This window comes from Pelophylax lessonae (genome assembly GCF_965119305.1).
Source record: "Pelophylax lessonae genome assembly, chromosome: 2".
Taxonomy (NCBI): domain Eukaryota; kingdom Metazoa; phylum Chordata; class Amphibia; order Anura; family Ranidae; genus Pelophylax; species Pelophylax lessonae.
Window position 1 is genome coordinate 451,098,784 of NC_138769.1, and position 21,581 is coordinate 451,120,364.

Here is a 21,581-nt window from a genome sequence, read left to right on the forward strand (position 1 = left end):
GTTTACAGGAATCTCTGGGTGGCTTCAGTTTTTGGAACCCTTACAATGTATCCATGCTGATATCCACTGCTAAAAATTTCACAGTACTTTGCAGCTAATCTTGGTTGGTTTATACAGCCTGATTACTTGACTTTGATACAAACTCAGCTAGACTTTGGCTTTATATACCTGACCGTGACATCCAGACGGCTCTGCTAGCGTGTTGCTGGGGGGGGAATTGTAAACTTCCCATGTAGGGGGCCTGAAGCACCGTATAAATCATTTCTCTGCATGCATTTACTTTACTTGGAGGAGAGGTTTCACTTTTACCTATAATTATGTCCTTGGGCATAGCTAAAAAAACACTAACTGGTTCTGTAAGATGTTTTCTTACTCACTTGTACATTTACCCTGCTGTCATTTGTAGAAATTTTCTTGTGTCTATTGGCAAGCACCAGACTTTTCTTTGTCTGATCTAGGGATTGAATTCAAGATAATTATGATTATTATTATACAGGACTTACACTCACCGGCCACATCATTAGGTACACCTGTTCAATTGCTTGGTAACACAAACTGCTAATCAGCCAATCACATGGCAGCAACTCAATGACTTTAGGCATCTAGACGTGCTGAATACGACTTGATGAAGTTCAAACTGAACATCAGAATGGGGTAAAAAGGGGATTTAAGTGACTTTGAACGTGGCATGGTTGTTGGTGCTAGATGGGCTGGTCTGAGTATTTAAAAAACTGTTGATCTACTGGGATTTTCAAGCACAACAATCTCTAGGGTTTACAGAGCATGGTCCAAAAAGAGATCTCTAGTAATATCTAGAAAATATCTAGTGAGTGGCAGTTGTGTGGATGAAAATGCTTTTTTGATGTCAAAGGTGAGAGGAGAATGGGCTGACTGGTTCAGGATTATAAAAAGCTGTCGGCTAAGAACAGGAAACGGAGGCTACACTTTGCACAGACTCACCAAAATTGGACAATTGGAAGATTGGAAAAACGTTGCCTGATCCTTACAGCAGGATAATGTCACAAAGCTCAAATCCTCTCGCACTGGTTTCTTGAACATGACAATGAGTTCACTGTAGTTCAATGGCCTCCCCAGTCACCAGATCTCAATCCAATAGAGAACCTTTGAGATGTGGTGGAATGGGAGGTTCACATTATGGATGTGCAGCCGACAAATCTGCAGCAGCTGCGTGATGCGATCATGTCTTTATGGACCAACATTTTTGTGGAATGTTTCCAACACCTTGTTGAATCTATGCCACGAAGAATTAAGGCAGTTCTGAAATCAAAAGGGGGTTCAACCCGATACTATCAAGATGTAACTAATAGTGACCAGTGAGTGTAAAATGAACCAACAGTTCTTGCAACACTTTACAAAAGTAAGGGAGACCATTTGATACTGGAAGATTAGAGGGGACCCTCTCATAGAAGCTTACAATTTTAATAGTGATTGAGAGGTGGGAGGGAGGTGGTCCAAAGGGTAATAACTGAGGGAAGCGCTGGTGGAGAAAGAAGGTAGAGGTAATTTTTTTAGTTGGAGGTCGGATAGGCTTCCCTGAAGGGATGAGTTTTCAAGGATCTCCTAAAGGCAGGCAGAGTAGGAGATAGTCGGACAGGTTGGGATAGAGAGTCCTAGATGGGAGAGGCTGGGATGCGAGCATGGGAGGGGTGACTGGGGAGCAAAAAAGCAGGAGGTCTTAGGAGAAGCAGAGTGGGTGGTTTTATGAACATCTGGGTAAAGGAAAAGAAATCTCAGGTTCAGACAGGAGTATTTTTTTTATTTTTTATTTAGGTTATTCATTCAAGAAGTCATCAGGTTCTGGCAACAGAAGGTTGTTATTAACATGACAATTCCAGCATGTTTTGAAAGCATGCAAAATATCCATTTGATTAGTGGCTTAGGAACCACTGGACACACCACCCATCGCTGAAACCAGACTTTTGTTCCAGGTTTATATGCCATAGTTCTCTGACCTGCAAAGAACATACAATGTTGAGTGGGCAATGGCCGTCAAAGGATCTTTTATTGCTGGTGCAGAGTACAGTTTAGCTTCTCCATGGTCTTCTGCAGTCAGTCATGAATTCTGATATCACATGACCAAGGACAGGAGATATATGGGGTGGTATTATTGTGCTTTCTGTCATCTTTGTAGCTTACCTGAACAGCTTTCTTATGGAGGACTTGGTGTTCTCTGTGGTAATAAAAGGCTGCTGTAAGGCAGCACAGGAAAAGTTCCAGGCAGTAGGTCCAGAATGCATAAAATGCCCTAAAATGATTTCAAAGTATCTGTGTAGTAAAAGCATATTTTTTAAAAGACCCACACGCAATATTGTCCATCAATGCAGATTTTTGTTTTTTTACATTTTTTACTGACCTATATGCAACGCAAGTTTATGCACCAGTGTGTAAAGACCCATTAAAACAATAAGCTGCATTTAGATCAGTAAAAAAAATGTGCCAGAATACCTAAAAACATGACATTTTTAGGCATCCATGTGCAAGAGGTCTAAAACCTACTTATCTATAAACCTATTCTTAACCTCTTGACCTCTGTATGATTTTACCCCCTTCGGTGACCAGGGCATTTTTTGCTATTTTGCACTGTGCTACTTTTTTAATTTCTTTTGGTGGTATTTGATCACCACTGGGTTATTCGATTTCTATTAGGTTTAAATGATATACAAAAGATACTGCTGCGGGCGGATACATGCGCAAATAGTAGCAGCTAACAACATACCAGTAATAGGAACATTAACCACTTTAACCCCGCCCACCGTACATATGCTGCGGCACTCTGCCGCTGCTGGGCAAAGCGACGTAGCCCTACGTCGCTTGCTCAGAAGACTGTAGGGGGCGAGCGCGCGCCGCCCCCGCTCTTTCACTGTGGAGCCAGCGCGTGTGACCGGTGGCTCCGATGGCCGCCGGCCACTCGCCATCTCCCGCAGCTGAGGGAGAAAGTCATTCTCCCTGAAGTGATCACAGAGGCTATGTGATCCTGCTATATAGGATCGCATGTCTCTGTGATTACTTCACAAGCCACGCCCCCTGGCAGTTAGAATCACGCCCCTAGGGACACATTTAACCCCTTGATCACCAGTACAGTTAACCTCTTCCCTGCCAGTGTCATTTTTACAGTGACAGTGCATATTTTTAGCATTGATTACTGTAGTAATGTCACTGGTACCCCCAAAAGTGTCTAAAATGTCAGTTAGTGGTTCGATCTGTCCACCGCAAAATCGCAGATCGCCGCCATTATTAATAAAAAAAAAAAAAAAAGAAAAATTACCTAAATCTTTCCCATAGTTGGTAAACGCAATAACTTTTGCGCAAACGAATCAAAATATGCTTATTGCGATTTTTTTTTTTTTTTTTTTTTTTTTTTTTTACCAAAAATATGTAGCAGAAAACAAATTGGCCTAAAATGTTAAAAAATTTTCATTTTTACATTTTTTTTTTGAGAATTTCATATAAAAAATGTGAAAAATATTGTTGTTTTTTCAAAATTGTCGCTCTTTTTTTGTTTATAGCTCAAATAATAAAAATTGCACAGGTGATCAAATCCCACCAAAAGAAAGCTCTGTTTGTGAGAAAAAAAGGACGTCAATTTAGTTTGGGTACAGCGTCGCATGACCGCGCAATTGTCTGTTAAGTCACGCAGAGCCGAATCGCAAAATAGGGCCTGGTCATTGAGCAGCCAAATCCTCCGGGGCTAAAGTAGTTAATGGCGACAACAAGTAGCACAGAAAATGATACTCAAGTAATCAGGTTTCTAATTATTTAATATGTACATTAAAAAAGACTGAAATTGTCGAAAAAAAAAAAAAACCCAGATATCTTCGACTTTGTTATAAAACATATCTGATCAAATAAATTTCTTAAATAATTTAGACCAAAATGTATTCTTCTAAATGTCTTTGGTTAAAAAAAAATCCCAATTAGTGTACAATAAGTGGTTGGTGTAAAAGTTAAAGCATCTGCAAACTGTATACAGTATATCCTGGAACTTATGCAGTTATAAACTTTACTAGTAATGGCGGTGATCAGCGACCTTAGTGTGGCGGTCAATCTGGCGCTAACTTACACTGGCTGGAAGAACACTAACTGACTAACACTGACATCACTAGTGAAACTAATACAGTGATCACTGATAATACTGTACCCTGTACAAATGACACTAATAGATGACTGTGGTGATTAGAAAGACAGTCAAGGAGTTAACTGTGTGCCTAACAAGTGTATGTGTGCTGCTTTTACTCACAGAATCTGGCTGTCATTTCTCCCTTCACTCAGAGTTGATTTCAGGGAAATAATACAGCCAGATCCTTGTTCTGTGTTTGGTATTTTGTGTTTGTAAACACAGAACTCTGTGCTGTAATTGGCCACATCCGATTAGCAGGTATACAGCCAAAACCTATTGGCTGTAACCTGCTGACAAGCTTGTGCTGCGTCCAATCGCAGCACAGATCATCAGGCGGCATGCACATGTGGCTCTTGAAATATTAGTATGTTGCTGTGCCACCCACAAACAGTAAAATGTACTGTTAGCAAACTGCAAGTGGTTAAAGAGGTTGTAAACCGAGAAAAAAAATTTTTCTCTTCTTTACATCCTGAAAGAGAAACACATAATGAGCTAGTATGCATCGCATAGTAGCTCATTATGAAATACTTACCTTAGAACGAGCCCCCGCCGTGCCGTCCGCTTACCTGTATGACGGGCGACATGTATAGTCGCCCGTCTTCCGGGATCGCGGCATCCGGCCATCTGATTGGCCGGAGCCGCGGTGACGTCACTCCCGCGCACGCGCGCGGGAGCCGACGGTCACGGCACGGGGCTCTGAAGGAACGGCACGATCTGCCGTTCCTTCAGAGCGCATGCGCCAGTGACGTCACTGGCTGCATTAAAGGTAAATATCTCCTAAACGGTGCATGTTTAGGAGATATTTACAGTACCTATAGGTAAGCCTTAATATAGGCTTACCTATAGGTACAACTTCCTGAGGAGGGTTTACTTCCTCTTTAAATACGTACAGCTAGGTGTGATGGTGTGCTGGCTTGCTCAGTCTTGCTCTTTCTCTTATTTACACGGTCTCTTGCTTTTCCTTCTTCCTACCTTTCCTCTCTGATTGCACACTACACAGTTTCTTAGTTTCTTTCTTTCTTCAAGTCTTGTAGTAAGGCCTGAATTTTGTCTATTGAGGTCCACCTACAGTATATGATAATACTCATGACTACATATAACTCTTATGGCCACATATCTGTTAGATTCAGGAAAAGTTCTGTAGCAGAAGCTGTTTTCTGCTCTACATGGAACTGTTATGTTGATACTTTTTCATTTCAGGCTGGGTTCTTCTCTGTATGTTGCACAAAGTGCACCTCTGATCTTCCGTATTTGAAAACTTTTTTTAGCCTTGGAATAAATTGCATATTGATTCCTGTTTTACACCCAACTTGCACATCTACTGTTTAATGGATTTCCGGAGAGACCCACCTAATTTCTTTATTACCTTTAGGAGTTTGATTCAGTTTTTGGTTAATGCTGTGATATCGCTGTTCAGCTACGTGGTACATGGGTGGGTATTCCTTTCCAAGAGAAGTAAACAGTTGTCAGCTGCTATTTTTTTTTTTTTTTTTATCGTGAAGATCATAGTAGTATTTTTGGGAATGCTATTTATAGATCGCGTTTATTGTTGGTAGAGTGTTGCCTACCCGCTGCAATTGCAGAAGCTATTGGTGAGATACATGGGTGAATTTGAAACTGTCACTATATAAAATTGTCTCCTACAACATATATACAGCATATACAGTATGTACTGAGCTGTAAAAAATTTTAGTAGGCAAGCTATTGTTAAGGCACCAACTTCAAAGTGTAGTTCCACTTCAGAAGTTAAATTTGAGAAAGCCAACCTTATGTGTGTATTTACCCAAAAATAATTTTTTTAGAAATTGTTTTTACCTTTCTGTTTCTTTGGAACAGGGCTTTGGGTGGACTGCAAGCTACTCTGAACATTTTTTAGGCCTCATGCACACTGGATATTATAAAAATGCTAGTAGCTTTAGAATGCTGTGTTAAAAATGCATGTTGTTTTTTTTATCGTTTTTCAGCATTTTTGCATTAGCGTTTTTTAGCACAACTATACTTCCATAAAAGCTTTTGGCTCAAAAAAAAACACAGAAAAGCCAAGTTTTTGGGCATTTTATAGGATATTTTTTTTTTTTTTTTAGATTTCTTCAGAGTTTGAGCATTTTTACAGCTAAAAAATCCTGTCAAAACCCACTAGCTCTGGGGTTTTTTTTTTCAACCAGAAAATGCCCCTGCCAAAAACTGCTAATAAAAGCCTATGTGTGCATGAACACATTGGATAACATGCTGGGGATTTTACTGGCTGCAGAAAAAAACAGCCCAAAAACAGCAGCTATAAAAGCATCCAGGTTGTACGAGGCCCTAAAGTGACAATGGAGTGAAAAAGTGTGGACAAGTGTTTTTGTCTTCTTTAACCACATAACGTCTGCTCACGTTGCTGCTACTGCAGCAACGTGGCTCGTAACGTCTAGCGACGTAATTCTACGTCGCTAGACTCCCCCCCTGTAGGCGGCGCTCGCGCGCCGCCGGAGGCGCGCTCCCGCTGTTTCCAGTCACAGCGGGAGTCGGGCCAGGGGAGGAGCGGCGGCGATTGCTGCTGCTCTTCCCCGATCGTCAGGGAATCTAGTTTGGAGATCCCGCCCGCCTGTGTAAACAGAGCGGGCAGATCTCCTAAGTGACAGGGAGTGACAGATCGCAGTGTTCAGCATAGCTGAACATCCGATCTGTCCCTGACTCACTCAGTCACCTCCTCCCGCACACGTCAGTAAGTACCAGGCATACATTAACCCCTCCCTCTCCAATAAAATTAACCCCTTCCCTGCCAGTGTCATTTTTACAGTAACAGTGCATATATATATAGCACTGATTACTGCAGTAATGTCACTGGTAACCCCAAAAGTGTCAAAATGTCAGTCAAGGGTCCGATCTGTCCGCCGAAATGTCGCAGTCCCGCAAAAAAAATCGCAAATCGCCGCCATTACTCGTTAAAAAAAAAAAACACCAAAAATGACAAAAATCTTTCCCTTCGTTAGTAAACGCAATAACTTTTGCGCAAACCAATCAAAATACACTTATTGTGATTTTTTTTTACCAAACATAGGTAGCAGAAAACAAATTGGCCAAAAATTTAAAAAAATTTAGATTTTTACATTTTTTTGGGGGGAATTTCATATAAAATTTTTTAAAAAATATTGTTATTTTTTCAAAATAAACGCTATTTTTTTGTTTATAGCGCAAAAAGTAAGAATCGCACAGGTGATCAAATACCACCAAAAGAAAGCTCTGTTTGTGGGAAAAAAAGGACGTAAATTTTGTTTGGGTATAGCGTCGCACGACCGCGCAATTGTCCGTTAAAGTCGCACAGCGCCGAATCGCAAAAAGTGGCCCAGACGTAAGACAGCAAAATCCTCTAGTGGTAAAGTGGTTAACATACAATGCAAAATCTAAGCCTTTGTTAGGACAGTGATCAAATCTATCTAGTTTACAACTGATAAGGAGATCTTCCAGCTTGGTATATTGGTAAACAATTCCACAACTCCCTCGTTAACAATACATAGCAGGGGGAACTTCATTTTTGGAGCTTTCAAAAAAGCATAAGTGAAACAGCAATTTTTATTTTAAGTTCTGCTATCTGAATGTGGTCAAGTAGCAAATAAAAAAATAGGTGTTACCCTAATGTGGCTGCAAATCCCAGGATTTAAAACAATATAAAGTATGATCCTTGGAAGGTATGAAAATTGTGTAGGCTTCTAACTAACTGTAAAAATCTCTCATCTTTGAGAATCCGATATGTTTACTGTTTGCTAGTTGTAACCTGAAATAATAATTTACAATTCTTTCTATAACCATAAAAAGACTTCCTCTGACCGTTTAAACATGCATGTTTTGTCTTCTTAAATCTAAGTTGATTTTCCCGAGTCTGTGGACTTGTCTTCACGTGCCCAGGCTGACCTTGTTTATAATGAAATGTTTCCCTTTTTCCTTATGTGGAACATTACATTGAAGCACAACTTGAATTTCCAGTCATTTCAGTGATGATTGTTCATATAAAAATAAGAGTTGCAAATTACTCCCATGGGTATATCCAAAAAAACATCTGTTGTTTAGGGATAATTAAAGTATATTTTTTTAAATATGGCAGCACTAGTAATGCTGACACAGTAATCAAATTTAATTGATGCTTGATAAGCTGTACATTTTTACCTCTCCCATAAAGGTGGTGGCAAACATATACAGAAAAATTGATCAAATGTTCAACAACATTGTCTATTATGGCCCCATGCATGTGCTTTGTCTGGTTAAACAAGTGATTTGTCATCAAGGAGAGGATGATCAATGGGCAAATTGCAGCCTGGAAAGATCACAATTGGGGCTTTCTCTTTACACTCATTACACATCCCAAGATGTGTAAAATCTTCCACTTCTGTAGGGCCCCTTGGCAGTGTTATCATGAATAGGGGTACAAGGATGAGGGAGGCTGGACATTGCTCAAGGTACCATCTTTCGCACATTCTTGGAAATTGGCCAGCATGCTGGCGTATTATTATGACAGCCCAATTCTCCCCAATCCAGACACAGGTAGTAACTGAAAACTGCACACGCACACATCAAAGTTATCAAAGCCTATAATACAACCAGCCGCCATTATAGGTACACTCACCCAAAATCCAGTTGGCTGGATGCAAATCTTGCTTACAATCTGATACACAAAGTGGTATTGTGCAGCAGTAACTTATTCCCCCACCTTTCTTTTTCCTTTGACGTTTGTCACTGCCCTCTCTCACACACCCCAAACACACAGTTTAGGGTATACAGGCACTAGTAATACCATACAACAATCTCAATAGGATTTGCAAAGAAAGCAAACCTATTCATTTTTATATTAAAATTCTTAGGCGGGCAGTGTATAGAAATTTGTACAGAAGTAAAAATTCCAAAAAGACACAAGAAATGACATTCAGAAATATTTGCTTTTTGCTATAAAATAAAAAGGGAGAAAAAAAATCAGCAATAACTGTTATAGTTTGGGCAGTACCCACCTTGTATTTGATCAGGCTCTGGGTAAATTACAGTGTTCATTTTCATGTTTCTTAGGCCTCATGTACACTGCAACTTGTAAACGGATGTTTTTGAGCAGTTGGGCGTTTTTTTCAGAAGCTCCTGAACCCACCTCAATGTTATCTTATCTGTCCATGTACACTGGGTCGTTTACAGTCATTTAGAGGCAGTTGAGTTCCGTGTTGTTTTTTGGAAAGCAATTATTTACGTTCAGGATGTTCAGAACGTGTGTTTACCAGCGTTTCAAATGCAAAATCGCGACCGAACGCGATCACCCGCGTTTTTAAAACGCCCCGTGTACATGTAGCCTTAAAGTGTTTGTTACCCTAAAAAAAGAGAGATATCCTGTTCCCTTATAGCAGATTAAACAGCACAGTGCTTGTGCTGGCCAATCTGCCCCTCTCTAGGCTGTAAAAAACCTGGCTGAACCGGCCACTTCCTGTGTTCCTCTGTGTCATAACCACGATAATCATGGCTGTTGAGCCCTGATCACCGTGGTCAGCCTGCGTGCCTTCGTCATCTGCTGCTCTCCTCTGTCCCCCTCATCCCCTCCCTCCCTGCCTGTCAGTTCCATGTCTGTGTCTCTGCTCCCCATCCTGCCGCTATTAGTAAAGAATAAAATATTACCAATTTTCACTGCCAGATCCTCTTATATCTAGGCATACCAAACGGTATGCATTTTATTAAAATTTAGCTTGTAAATACCTTATTACAGCTATCTTCAGGCTGGTCACTTGACTTCCGACTGTCTCCTACTCCGATCCAGAGTTGTTGTTGTTGTGGTAACAATGTGGGGTAGACTTTTCCACTTTAGTCAGTCACATTTTGACGGTGGTACCTTGCCTGGCGTGAAGAAAAATCCTGTCTTTTGCAGTGGCTGTAGATTATTTGGGTCAGACAAAGCTGATGCCTGAGCCAGAGTTACCCAAAGACCTGACTATTGTGGACTGAGTCCATATAATCAATTAGTCGGAACCTGGGTGATTCTGTAAGGCCAGGACATACCATTTTTGCATCTGCATGCATTTCATAGTTGGTTCTATCTGAAGAATAATTGTAATCTCTATTAGTCCTTCGCATGACTAATCGATTTTCGGTTTTTATGAAAGATTAAACATCTTAGACGTTATGGATCCTCAGGGTGTAAAGACCTCTCCTCCTCCCTCTCTGTGGAATTCCATTTGCAAGTTCTGCAAGGATTCATTGATGGTCTGTAAGGTGATGGTTGATTAACTTTATGCATAGCCTACAGGGTCCTTTCAGAGACTCTTTAGCAGTGAGGTGTTAATTCAGTTCTACAAGCCTATTCAGGTTTGCAACTGTAAGCATTTGTCCACTTGATGAAGTAGGAATATATTATATCTGTAATATTGTTACCCCACATTCTATATCTAATGTTACAATTATGTTTATCCCTGCTGCTGTCTCATAAAGGGGTGCATACATTGTGAGCCAGCATTTTAGGTTGCCCCTGCTCAGGAATGACCATTAGCTTAAATGCCTGTGACAATTGTAGATTTGTACATTAATTAGTCGGATCTGCACATTTGCAGACAGAAAATGCAACTGTCTGCACCAAATGTGGAAACCTTTTGCCATTTTGTGGCTTGTAGGATCCCTTATTTATCATAGAGATGAACAGAGGTACACTGGCAGACTACGGCTTTCTATTTATCTTAACATCACAAAGAACCTAACAAAAGTAAAAACCCCTTGCTTGTATTTTCAGTGGATGCTGCAAGAGGCTAGCCAGGATCTATAGAGGCCCTGAGAGATCTAACAAGGATATTGATAATACAGTCTACCAGAATACAAAATTAATAAAACATTTCTGTGCTGTTGTACACATTTAAAGCGGAGTTCTGGTCTCAAATACATTTTTTAACTAAAAATACCCCTATAATACTAATCCATCCCCTTTTACAGAACCGCTATTCTCATACTTACAAGTTGAACAGTATTGGATTTTAGACAAAATCTTACTTTTAAAAACGCTGTCTGAGCGCAGCCATCTTGGATGTGGGCATCTGAAGCCGCAGTGTAATCTGCTGTGTCCTTCTTCCTGATTCCAGTTCATTCTGGCTACCCAGAATGCACCTGGCAATCATGTGCATGCGCTGTACTATGCGATCGGCATAGAGGAGAGGAGCGGCCGGCTGCCCACATCACTGCCCATTGCCTCCCGGGAGTGATGACAAACAGCTCCCAGGACGCAATGCAAAGGCGGAAGTGACGTCGGCGGCTGCAGAGGGGGGAGAAGGAGAAAGTACATTTAAAATGCCCTGAAAATAATGTAAGGGACTCCCGAAAAAAAATTGAAACTGCCCAATTGTTGATGAGCATAGCGAGCACTCCAGGAATCACTAAAGATGCAAAATAGGCCGGAACTCTGCTTTAAATGTTTCACATGTAACAGATGAATGGAGCTGTTTCTATTATTCTGTTATATAGATCTTCAGTAAAGCAGAACTGAACTCTCTCAATCAACATTAATTAATTTAATCCTTATGCTGCTAGCATTGGTAAATGGATTTTTTTTTTTTTACATTTCTTCAGTTGGTTTCTGGTTTGGCTCAGGCCAAAAAAATGCAAGGAGGAGGGGCTTTCTCAGCTAAGCACATCCTCCTGTCTACATTCCTGAGCTAAGGGCAGATGGATTCCAGGAAGTACATGCTACATGAATCCTCTACCCTTACTCAAGATGGCCATGGCTAGAAATGCTAAGGGTGGAGGGGTTCAAAGTGACTTCTCATCAAAAAAAGCATAGAGACATGGATAGATGGGTGAGTTTGTTTTGAATATTAAAATTTCAGTTTGTGGTGCTCAGACACTGTTTTGTTCCACTTTAAACTGCATTAAAGTGTAAGTTTGTCTTTTCACAAAAAAGTGAAAAGGTGAACGAACACGCTAAAGAACCGCAACCCCCCCCCCCCCCCCGTTCCGTGCTGTGCCTACCTCTGTGCATGATTAACTTTCACTGCCCATGCAATTGGTGCAGGGGTCCAAGGATTTAAAACATGTCTGTCTTCTTCACCCTTCTTTCGTAGGGACCCCAGGACGGCTCAGCGCAATTTTGATTGTTCAAAGCAGTTACGTGCCAGCACATGACTTATCAGAAACGTGGCAAATAGTGTATGTGGTTTTGTTCAGTAAAGCATATTGCTTCCAGAATTGAATGTTAAAAAAACCCCCACATTTTAAAGTACTTTTTGAATCACATTTGTCAAGTCATCAGATGTACTGAAAATGTTTTTTAGAAAATCTGATAATATATGGCCTGTTTTAAGTTTGTCTTAAGCCCTGGCCATAAACGGTTCAGGATTCAAACCATGTATGGGCAGGCTGAATGTACCCAAGTTGATCGATCAACTTTAGTACAACCGGCCTGTTGGATTTTACATGCGATTATTGCCAGTGGTTATTATAGGCTCTAGCAGTAATCACTGTGATGACTCCACTCCCCGCGCCTGCCGGGAGAACACAATGGCTGGATTTACACCTCTCAAGTTTCAACTGAATTTCAACTGAAAACCTGCTGCCAAAATTCATTCAACTAAAAGCTTTCAATCGACTTTTGTTGAAGAAGCCTGTTGTAAAGTTGACAAGCGAACAGCACCTGCATCTAATCAGATGCAAGCACGGTTTAGGTATATGGCATTGGAATACAATAGCCCATCAGGGGAGATTCAATGCTGTTAAAATGGATAGAAGAATGTGTTAGATTGTAATGAGATAATCAATGTTTTACATGTCAATGGTCATAATGTTTTGGCTGATCAGCATACACTTAATTGTAATTTCTGATGAATGCGAGAAATTCTGTTTCCCTAATATGAAATCTGTTCTCTGCTTTTCAGAGCTACGTGACCAGTGTTCATCAAAGCCCTGTCAAAAAGTTGGATCATATTCATGTACAGATCTGCAGGGAGACTTCTACTGTAACTGCAAGAAAGGATGGACAGGGAAAACATGTTCCACTGGTAATTTTTCACCTAATTATCTTTGTGTAAGGCAGCTCATACATTGATCCTTTTTTTTTTTTTTTCCTTCAAGAATAAGCAATTTGACATTCATCATGCACATGGAGATTGATGTGCATTTTCCCAGTCGCAGAAGTTTTGCCTTTGGGAAATACGTTGGACACGCATGTGCAGGTAAATGCTGATGCAAAGAAGCATCAGTGTTTTTCAAGAGTGCAGCAAGCTGGAAAAAGCCTAGGAATTTATGGCAGGCATAAAATAATGCCTATCAGTTGTTTTAAAGCTTCTTTAGTGCGCAAATAAATTACTAGTTTAACGTCTATAGTCTGGACACAATTGCATTTTAAAGCTAAGTTCTAGGCAGATATAAGAGACAAATAATGTAGCTTGGTAATCATTACCTTGAAGTGTATTTTTTTAATGCAATTAGAATAAGTACCTGAATTCGACCTATTAGCAGCATCTTGCTTTCCCCATACCGCAGGGGTGGCAGCACAAGGATCCAGTCGGTTCATGTGCTGACAAGGAGCATACTAATTGGAAGAGAAAGCAGAGCAACAGAATATCTCATCACTATGCTTCTTCCCCTTTCATTGTTTAGTAATAGGCTAGGGTGGGTCCAGAACTACCCTGGGCTCAGAGGAAGCAGGTTGAATGATCAATTCATCAGACTGAGGACATTTAGGAACCAGTAAAATTCTGGTTTTGTTATTTAATTATTTAACTGGCTATTTTATTATTTTTTTTTATCTAGTTTTTGCTGGAGTTCTACTTCAATAAAAAAATAGGCTTTTATAATGCTTTATAATAATAAATTCTGTTAGGTATTCATTGTTACATTATTGGATACATTTAGTTTGAAGCACAAGCCGTGTAAGTACCCGATTTTGATTTGGTATCAGCCTTTTGTTGGTACTGTTAAGGACAGTTCAGACTGGGGAAGAGAGCGGCAGCAAAAGGAGCCAATCAGTTGGGCTGCATTGCTTATTTGCTTACTAGGAGACGAGAATAGAGTGACAGAAGGTGAGCTCATCAGTCTGCTGCTTCTCCTTCTGAAAGCCAGATCTGTAAGTATTTAGGTGTTGTGGTACCTGTGCTGCAGGGTATATGTAACACTGTGAAAAAACTTTAAGACTGCTGCTGTGGTATAAGGTGTGTATTCCTCTTAAATTGTGATGTGCACACCCAGCACTGTCCAACCACAAGATGCCTTATATTTATCTGCTCTATTAAGATATCTATCAAACCAAATGCAGTGGTTCAAACACAATTCATCTTAAGGGAAAAAAACTATTAAAATATGATAGCGCAAGTAATAATCCGTGCAGAAGTGTGCATCAATAATGAGTTCTTCATATTAATCAGTGCATAAGTGTGTATTAACAAATAGTTCTTCAAAGTGCTTGTTCTTGTCCTATTCTTCCAGTGCCAATAGTGACAATAAAGTGCCATGCTGTGCTCCCCTCCTTATGTGCCCCCATTCACCAACATTCAGTGGGTTTGGCACCTGTGATAAAGGGTTTGTAATCTTTAGTAGGGATGATCGAACTTTTGAAAAGTTCGGTTCGACCAGAACACCCGAACTTCCCGAAAGTTCGGGTCCGGATTCCAGAACCCCATTGAAATCAATGGGACCCGAACTTCGGTAATCAAAAAACACCATTTTGAAGCCCTAAAACCCAATAAATGCCCCTAAAAAGTGCCTAGGGTTCTGGGTCATGCCCCAGGGACTATTAATCACACAAAAAAAAGTTCTCAAAAATTGTCGTTTTTGATAGAGAGCCAATTATTGAAAAAATTATTGAAAAAAAAGTATTGTAAAGTTTCAGCTCTGTAGCATGTCCAGAACCAGAAGAAAAAAAAGATAATTTTTCTTAGAATTTCAATAGCGCAGGGATGGGGCTACGCTCCTTTCACACCTGGGCGTTTTTGTTTCAGGCGTTTTTAGGGCATTTTTTGGGCATCTTTGGAGGCAGGCATGACATCTGAACTTCTGTATAGGGGTATATACACACACACACACACACACACACACATATATATACACACATATAGGTGTGAAAGAAGGGTAACACCATCCCTGCAAATAATTTCAGTAGCGCAGGGATAGGGTTCCGCTCCTTTTACACCTAATGTGTGTATGTGTATATATACATATATGTGTGAGTGTATATATACCCCTACACAAAAGTTCAGATGTCATGCCTGCCTCCAAAGACGTCCACAAAAAAGCCCAATAAACGCCTGAAACAAAAATGCCCAGGTGTGAAAGGAGCGGAGCCCCATCCCTGCTCTACTAATAATTCTAAGAAAAATGATCTTTTTGTTATGGCGGTCACCCTGACATGGATGAGTTCTGTCACCCTGGCATAGCAGTTAGTCATTTCACCCTAAACTACACTACGGTCACACTGACAGTTAACACTTTCCCTACAGAAACTAGATAATTGAATCTAACTATTGTGGTATATAGTACCCTAACTACACTGCATATCCCTTTCCTCACAATAATAATTGCTAAATGACACTGGAGCAGCAGGAGTAACAGAACTGCTTCCACTCTCTTCCACAGCCCCTGTATTACAGTGCTAGAGATTTGGCGGGGCTATGTTATATACTGGGGGGCGTATTCACTACTGATTGGCCTCTGGACCCCCTAGTCACTCCAATCACATTCCTAGCAGACTCCTGCCCCCTCAATTGGCTTTTACTCACGTTTCTGGTCCAATCACGGGCTTTTAAAGCCCAGTTCCTATCCCATTGCATTGTGGGCGATTCTGGTGCCGAATTCCGAACTTTTACCGCAAAAAGTTCGGAATTCGGCCGAATTTCAAACAGTCAATGTTCAATCATCCCTAATCTTTAGACTGTTAAACTGTTTCACTTTCTCTTATGGTTCCAGCAATTAGGACAGAGTCCTTATATATATATATGGGCATTCTGATGACAATTCCTGGGCAGAGCGAAATGCATAAAGCGGGTGGATATTTCTGGTGACGTCCTGTCTGCTCTTTTGAACGCAGACCGAGATCGTAGAGTTCCAAAGCGGCGTTTTCACATGCCCATATACAAGAGGAACGTTTTGGAAGTGTTAAATTTGTTTTTAAAATGATTATAAAAATAAAAAATTGAATTACACTATGGATCTCTCCTGGTTCTATTCCCCTAAACATATGAGAATTCCGTCCTAACTGCTGGAGCCATAAAAGAAAAAGTGAAACAATCATCTTTAATAGTCTGAGAATTACAAACCTTTTATCACAGGCGCCAAACCCACTGAAAAGCGGTGTGTGACGGAGGGGAGCACAGCATGACACTTTATTGCCACTATTGGCATTAAAAGAATAAGACCGGAAGAAGCACTTTGAAGACCTTATTACTGATGCACACTTATACACTGATTGGTAATTGCACTATAATATTTTAATTGTTTTTTCGCATAAGATGAATTATGGTTGAACCACTGCATTTCGTTTGATAGACATCTTAATAGTTTTTTATTGTCCATTGGAGGACACAGAAAGATATAATTTTTTTTTATGCATGTGTGCGTAGTCAGGTGGAAATAAGTCCATTGAGTCCAACATTAATAAAATGAAAAACGTAATGGCTGAATTCGCATTGCATTCGGACCAAACACGTGAAGAATCCTATTTTTGTCTGCACCAGAATCGGATCACATGGCTGCTCACACCCATGCAATCTGATTCTGCAAATTGCGCTACCTTTTGCAAACTGATTGCGGGGTGTCCTTAACTTGACATACACTTTGCAATCAGTATGCATGAACACGTTGCGATTTTAATGCGGTGTGAATTTGCAGTAAATTGGCACCGCATCTAGTTTGAACCGAGCCTTATGGTCCCATCACTCACCAAAACTTAGGGGCCAAATTACCCCAGGTGTGGTGTTCACCTGTGCTGAACATGCTTGCCCAGCACAGTCCCAAAGCATGGATAGGGCAAATCACCTTCTGTCCTACTCATTCAGTTCACACCCCAGCATTTTGGGCAGTGTTCTGAAAAGAGTAGGACATGCAGTCTACTTTCTTCATTGTAGCATGTTGCAGCATAATACACCACATTGCAACATGCTTAGGTGAATAAATGAGAGTGGAATGCCATTTTTTTACATTAAAGCTGGAAAAAGTAAAAAACAAAAATGTAAACGGTGTGATGCACTGTAATCCGCACATTGACAATTAGAGATGTACAGAACTGTTCGCCGGCGAACAGTTCCCGGCGAACTTCGCATGTTCGCGTTCGCCGCTGCGGGCGAACATATGCGATGTTCGGTCCGCCTCCTATACATCATCATTGAGGCAAACTTTGACCCTGAACCTCACAGTCAGCAGACACATTCCAGGCCAATCAGCATACCTCCCTCCCACACCCTCCCACCTCCTATAAATAAGCAAGGGCAGCATCCATCTTAGATCATTTCTGTTTTATTGAGAGCAGGGAAAGTGCTGGTGCTGCTGCTGCTGTTATAGCTAGGGACAGTTCCCGGTCTTGTTAGCCAGTGTTCTTGGTACACTCCTGCTGTAAGGACAGCACCCCAAAAAGCCCTTCCTAGGGCTGGTATTTGAGGTTTTTTTTGGATATATATATATATATATATATATATCTATTGTCCCCAAAAGCCCTTTTGAGGGCTGGTATTTGTGTAATTTTTTTTGTTCTGTGATATATAGATATATATATATATATATATATATATATATATATATATATATATATATATATTGTCCTCAAAAGCCCCTTTGAGGGCTGGTATTTGAGTATTTTTTTAATATATATATATATATATGTAGCATGTCCAGAACCAGAAAAAAAAGATCATATAGGTGTAAAAGGGGTTCCCACCATCCCTGCTCTACTGAAAAATTATCTTTTTTTTCTGGTTCTGGACATGCTACAGAGCTGAAACTTCACAGGTACACTTTTTAGACCCCCTAGACACTAAATCACACAAAAAAAGTTCTTAAAAATTGTCATTTTTGATAGAGAGCCAATTATTGAAAGAAAAAAAAAACTTAACAAAAAAAAATGTCTTTGGATTTATTGTTTGGGGGGTCTAAAAAGTGTACCTGTGAAGTTTCAGCTCTGTAGCATGTCCAGAACCAGAAAAAAAATTGAAACAGGGTTAGGGTTAGGGTTAGGGCTAGGGTTAGGGTCAGGGCTAAGGTTAGGGTTATTTTTAGTGCTTAGGGTTAGAGTTAGAGGGGTAGGGGTAGGGCTACTAACTCTATCTCACCGTAACCCTAACCCTAGCCCCTAACACTAAACCTAACCCTAACCCTCTAACCATAACCCTAACCCTCTAACCTTAACCCTAACCCTCTAAGCCTAGCCATAAAAATAACCCTAGCCCTAACCCTAGCCCTAACCCTAATTCGTAATTTTTTCTGGTTCCGGACATGCTACAGAGCTGAAACTTCACAGGTACACTTTTTAGACCCCCCAGATGCTAAATCCAAAGAAATTTTTTATTTTTATTTTTTTTTAATTTTTCCAATAATTGGCTCTCTATCAAAAAATTACAATTTTTAAGAACTTTTTTTTGTGTGATCCCTCTCCGGCATGCCACAGTCCAGGTGTTTGTCCCCTTGAAACAACTTTTCCATTACTATTGTGGCCAGAAAGAGTCCCTGTGGGTTTTAAAATTCGCCTGCCTATTAAAGTCTATGGCGGTTCGCAATGTTCGCCGGTTCGCGAACATTCGCTGATGTTCGCGTTCGCCGTTCGCGAACAGTGAATTTTATGTTCGCGACATCACTATTGACAATGCGTTCTCCACAGCCATAACACGACTGCTGATGTGAACCAGCTCTAACCACAACAAATATTTAGGTGGAACCTATGAACTGGAAATTGCAATATAGCTTTCCACCTATTTTCATTCATCAAAGAATGGGGGCTTTTCTTTCTGAAAAAGTGTCAAATCACACTATAACAAAGTTCAGGAGGGCTGAAGCTTTTCAGGAGGCAGTAGGTAGCTCCATTGCTTATTAGTTTCTTGATTTTAAAATGTAGTTTGTCCACCTTGCTGGTGCACATAACATGCAATTTATTTTCAATATGTATCTGCTTTATCAGGCAATACTTATTTAATATAGGTTTGCTTCACTACTAGTATTGTTGTCTTTTCCCCAAATTATTTGCTAGTGTGTGAGCTTCTAATATTGGAGATGGACAGCAGGTAGTCCAGTGCTAGCCTATGATTTGATGTTTATTGCTATAGATATCACAATAGCTTACGCAGTTTATTTTCCTATAATTCTTTCTGCAGATGTTAATGAATGTGCGGTCCGGAATGGAGGCTGTTCTCATTATTGTATTAACAAGCCTGGAACATACCACTGTTTTTGCCAGAGTGGCTTTCAGCTTCTCACAGACAATAGGACTTGTGAGGGTAAGGATTTACAATTACAATACATTACATTTAATGTTCATATGGACATTGCAAAAAAAAAAGTCTGCTGTATGTATATGGTTAGTACTTTGATTTGGTCAGACCGAGAACTCAAAATTATACCCAAGTATGAAATAAACACTAAAAATAATCTTGCACAAGTACCTGGCCTCAGATAGTTTGTGGGCACCCAATTTGACGCAAGCTATAAAATGTACAATTAACATATTTTCCTTTTAGGAAAGTATTATTTACACATGAAGTGAAAATTAGGCAAAATTAAGATTTTCTGTTATCTTTTAATAGGGTCAAAAGACTGTTTTTAGAGATTCTGTAAGCTTCATCTGAGAATTTCTCATACTTTTTAAGTGCCATAGACCGTCTCCTGATCTAGTTCCAACCGGTAATGTCTCCCAAAATTTGTCAGGGGAGAAGCAAACCGTACATTGACCATTCATATCAGGCCTGATGAGTTCAAAGCCTAATGCCTCTACCACGATCTTACAAACATGGAGGGAAACCCATGGAAACAGGAGAGCATATAAACTCCAATAATAAGTTGTATTTCAATGGAAAAGTTCTAAATTTGATTAAGAAAATGTACAGGATAACAAAGGCCATAAATAACCACTAACTAATGTCTAGCTCTAAACCTAACTATTCATAAAATTTTAACCCTAACTAACAACCAGTCCTGATGCACAAAATTAATTGAAATTGAAATCTACAAGTACATTTCAGATGCATTTGAAAATCAAACCTTGTGATTTATACAGGTAAGACTAAGTTTACACTTGCGGTTGAGGGCTGTAAACAAACGGTGATTGAGATGTTTTAAAGCTGATGCCCAGGTTAACTGTCACTTTAAGTTGGCCCAAGCAAACTTTTTCCTTCACTTACGTGCACCCATTGGGCATGCTGAATAAACCATATGTAGCCTCAGCTACAGTGGGGATCGAAAGTTTGGGCACCCCAGGTAAAAATTTGTATTACTGTGCATAAAGAAGCCAAGGAAAGATGGAAAAATCTCCAAAAGGCATCAAATTACAAATAAGACATTCTTATAATATGTTAACAAAAGTTAGATTTTATTTCCATCATTTACACTTTCAAAATAACAGAAAACAAAAAAATGGCATCTGCAAAAGTTTGGGCACCCTGCAGAGTTAATATCTTGTACTGCCCCCTTTGGCAAGTATCACAGCTTGTAAATGCTTTTTGTAGCCAGCCAAGAGTCATTCAATTCTTGTTTGAGGTATCTTTGCCCATTCGTCCTTACAAAAGTCTTCCAGTTCTTTGAGATTTCTGGGCTGTCTGTCACGCACTGCTCTTTTAAGGTCTATCCATAGATTTTCAATTATGTTGAGGTCAGGAGATTGTGAAGGCCATGGCAAAACCTTCAGTTTACACCTCTTGATGTAATCCCTGTGGATTTCGAGGTGTGTTTAGGATCATTATCCATTTGTTGAAGCCATGCTCTCTTTAACTTCAGCTTTTTCACAGATGGCATCAAGTTACCATCCAAAATTTGCTGAAATTTTATTGAATCCATTTTTCCTTCTACTCGTGAGATGTTCCCTGTGCCACTGGCTGCAATACAACCCCAAAGCATGATTGATCCACCCCCATGCTTAACAGTTGGACAGAGGTTCTTTTCATTAAATTCTGTGCCCCTTTTTCTCTAAACGTACCTTTGCTCATTCCGGTCAAAAAGTTCAATTTTAACCTCATCGGTCCACATAACTTGTTTCCAAAATGCATCAGGCTTGTCTATATGTTCATTTGAAAAGTTCAAACGCTGATTTTTGTGTGAGGACGTAGAAGAGGTTTTCTTCTGATGACTCTTCCATGAAGACCATATTTGTACAAGTATCTCTTTATAGTGGAATAGTGTACCACAACTCCAGTGTCTGCCAGATCTTTCTGGAGGGATCGTGCAGTCAAACGTGGGTTTTGAATTGTTTTTCTCACAATCCTGCGAGCTGTTCTGTCTGATATTTTTCTTGGTCTTCCAGATCTTGCTTTAACTTCCATTGTTCCTGATGACT

General features: G+C 40.1%; 1 protein-coding gene across 2 annotated transcripts in view; it reads left to right on the forward strand.

Annotated features, from left to right (window-relative positions):
* Nucleotides 1-21,581, forward strand: part of GAS6 (growth arrest specific 6) — a 130,448-nt gene that overhangs the window by 52,928 nt on the left and 55,939 nt on the right. For both annotated transcript variants that reach the window (XM_082246003.1, XM_082246004.1), the window contains exons 5-6: nt 12,997-13,119; nt 19,411-19,533. In XM_082246003.1, coding sequence (XP_082102129.1) covers nt 12,997-13,119; nt 19,411-19,533 — 246 coding nt within the window. The remainder of the gene's footprint in view (nt 1-12,996; nt 13,120-19,410; nt 19,534-21,581) is intronic.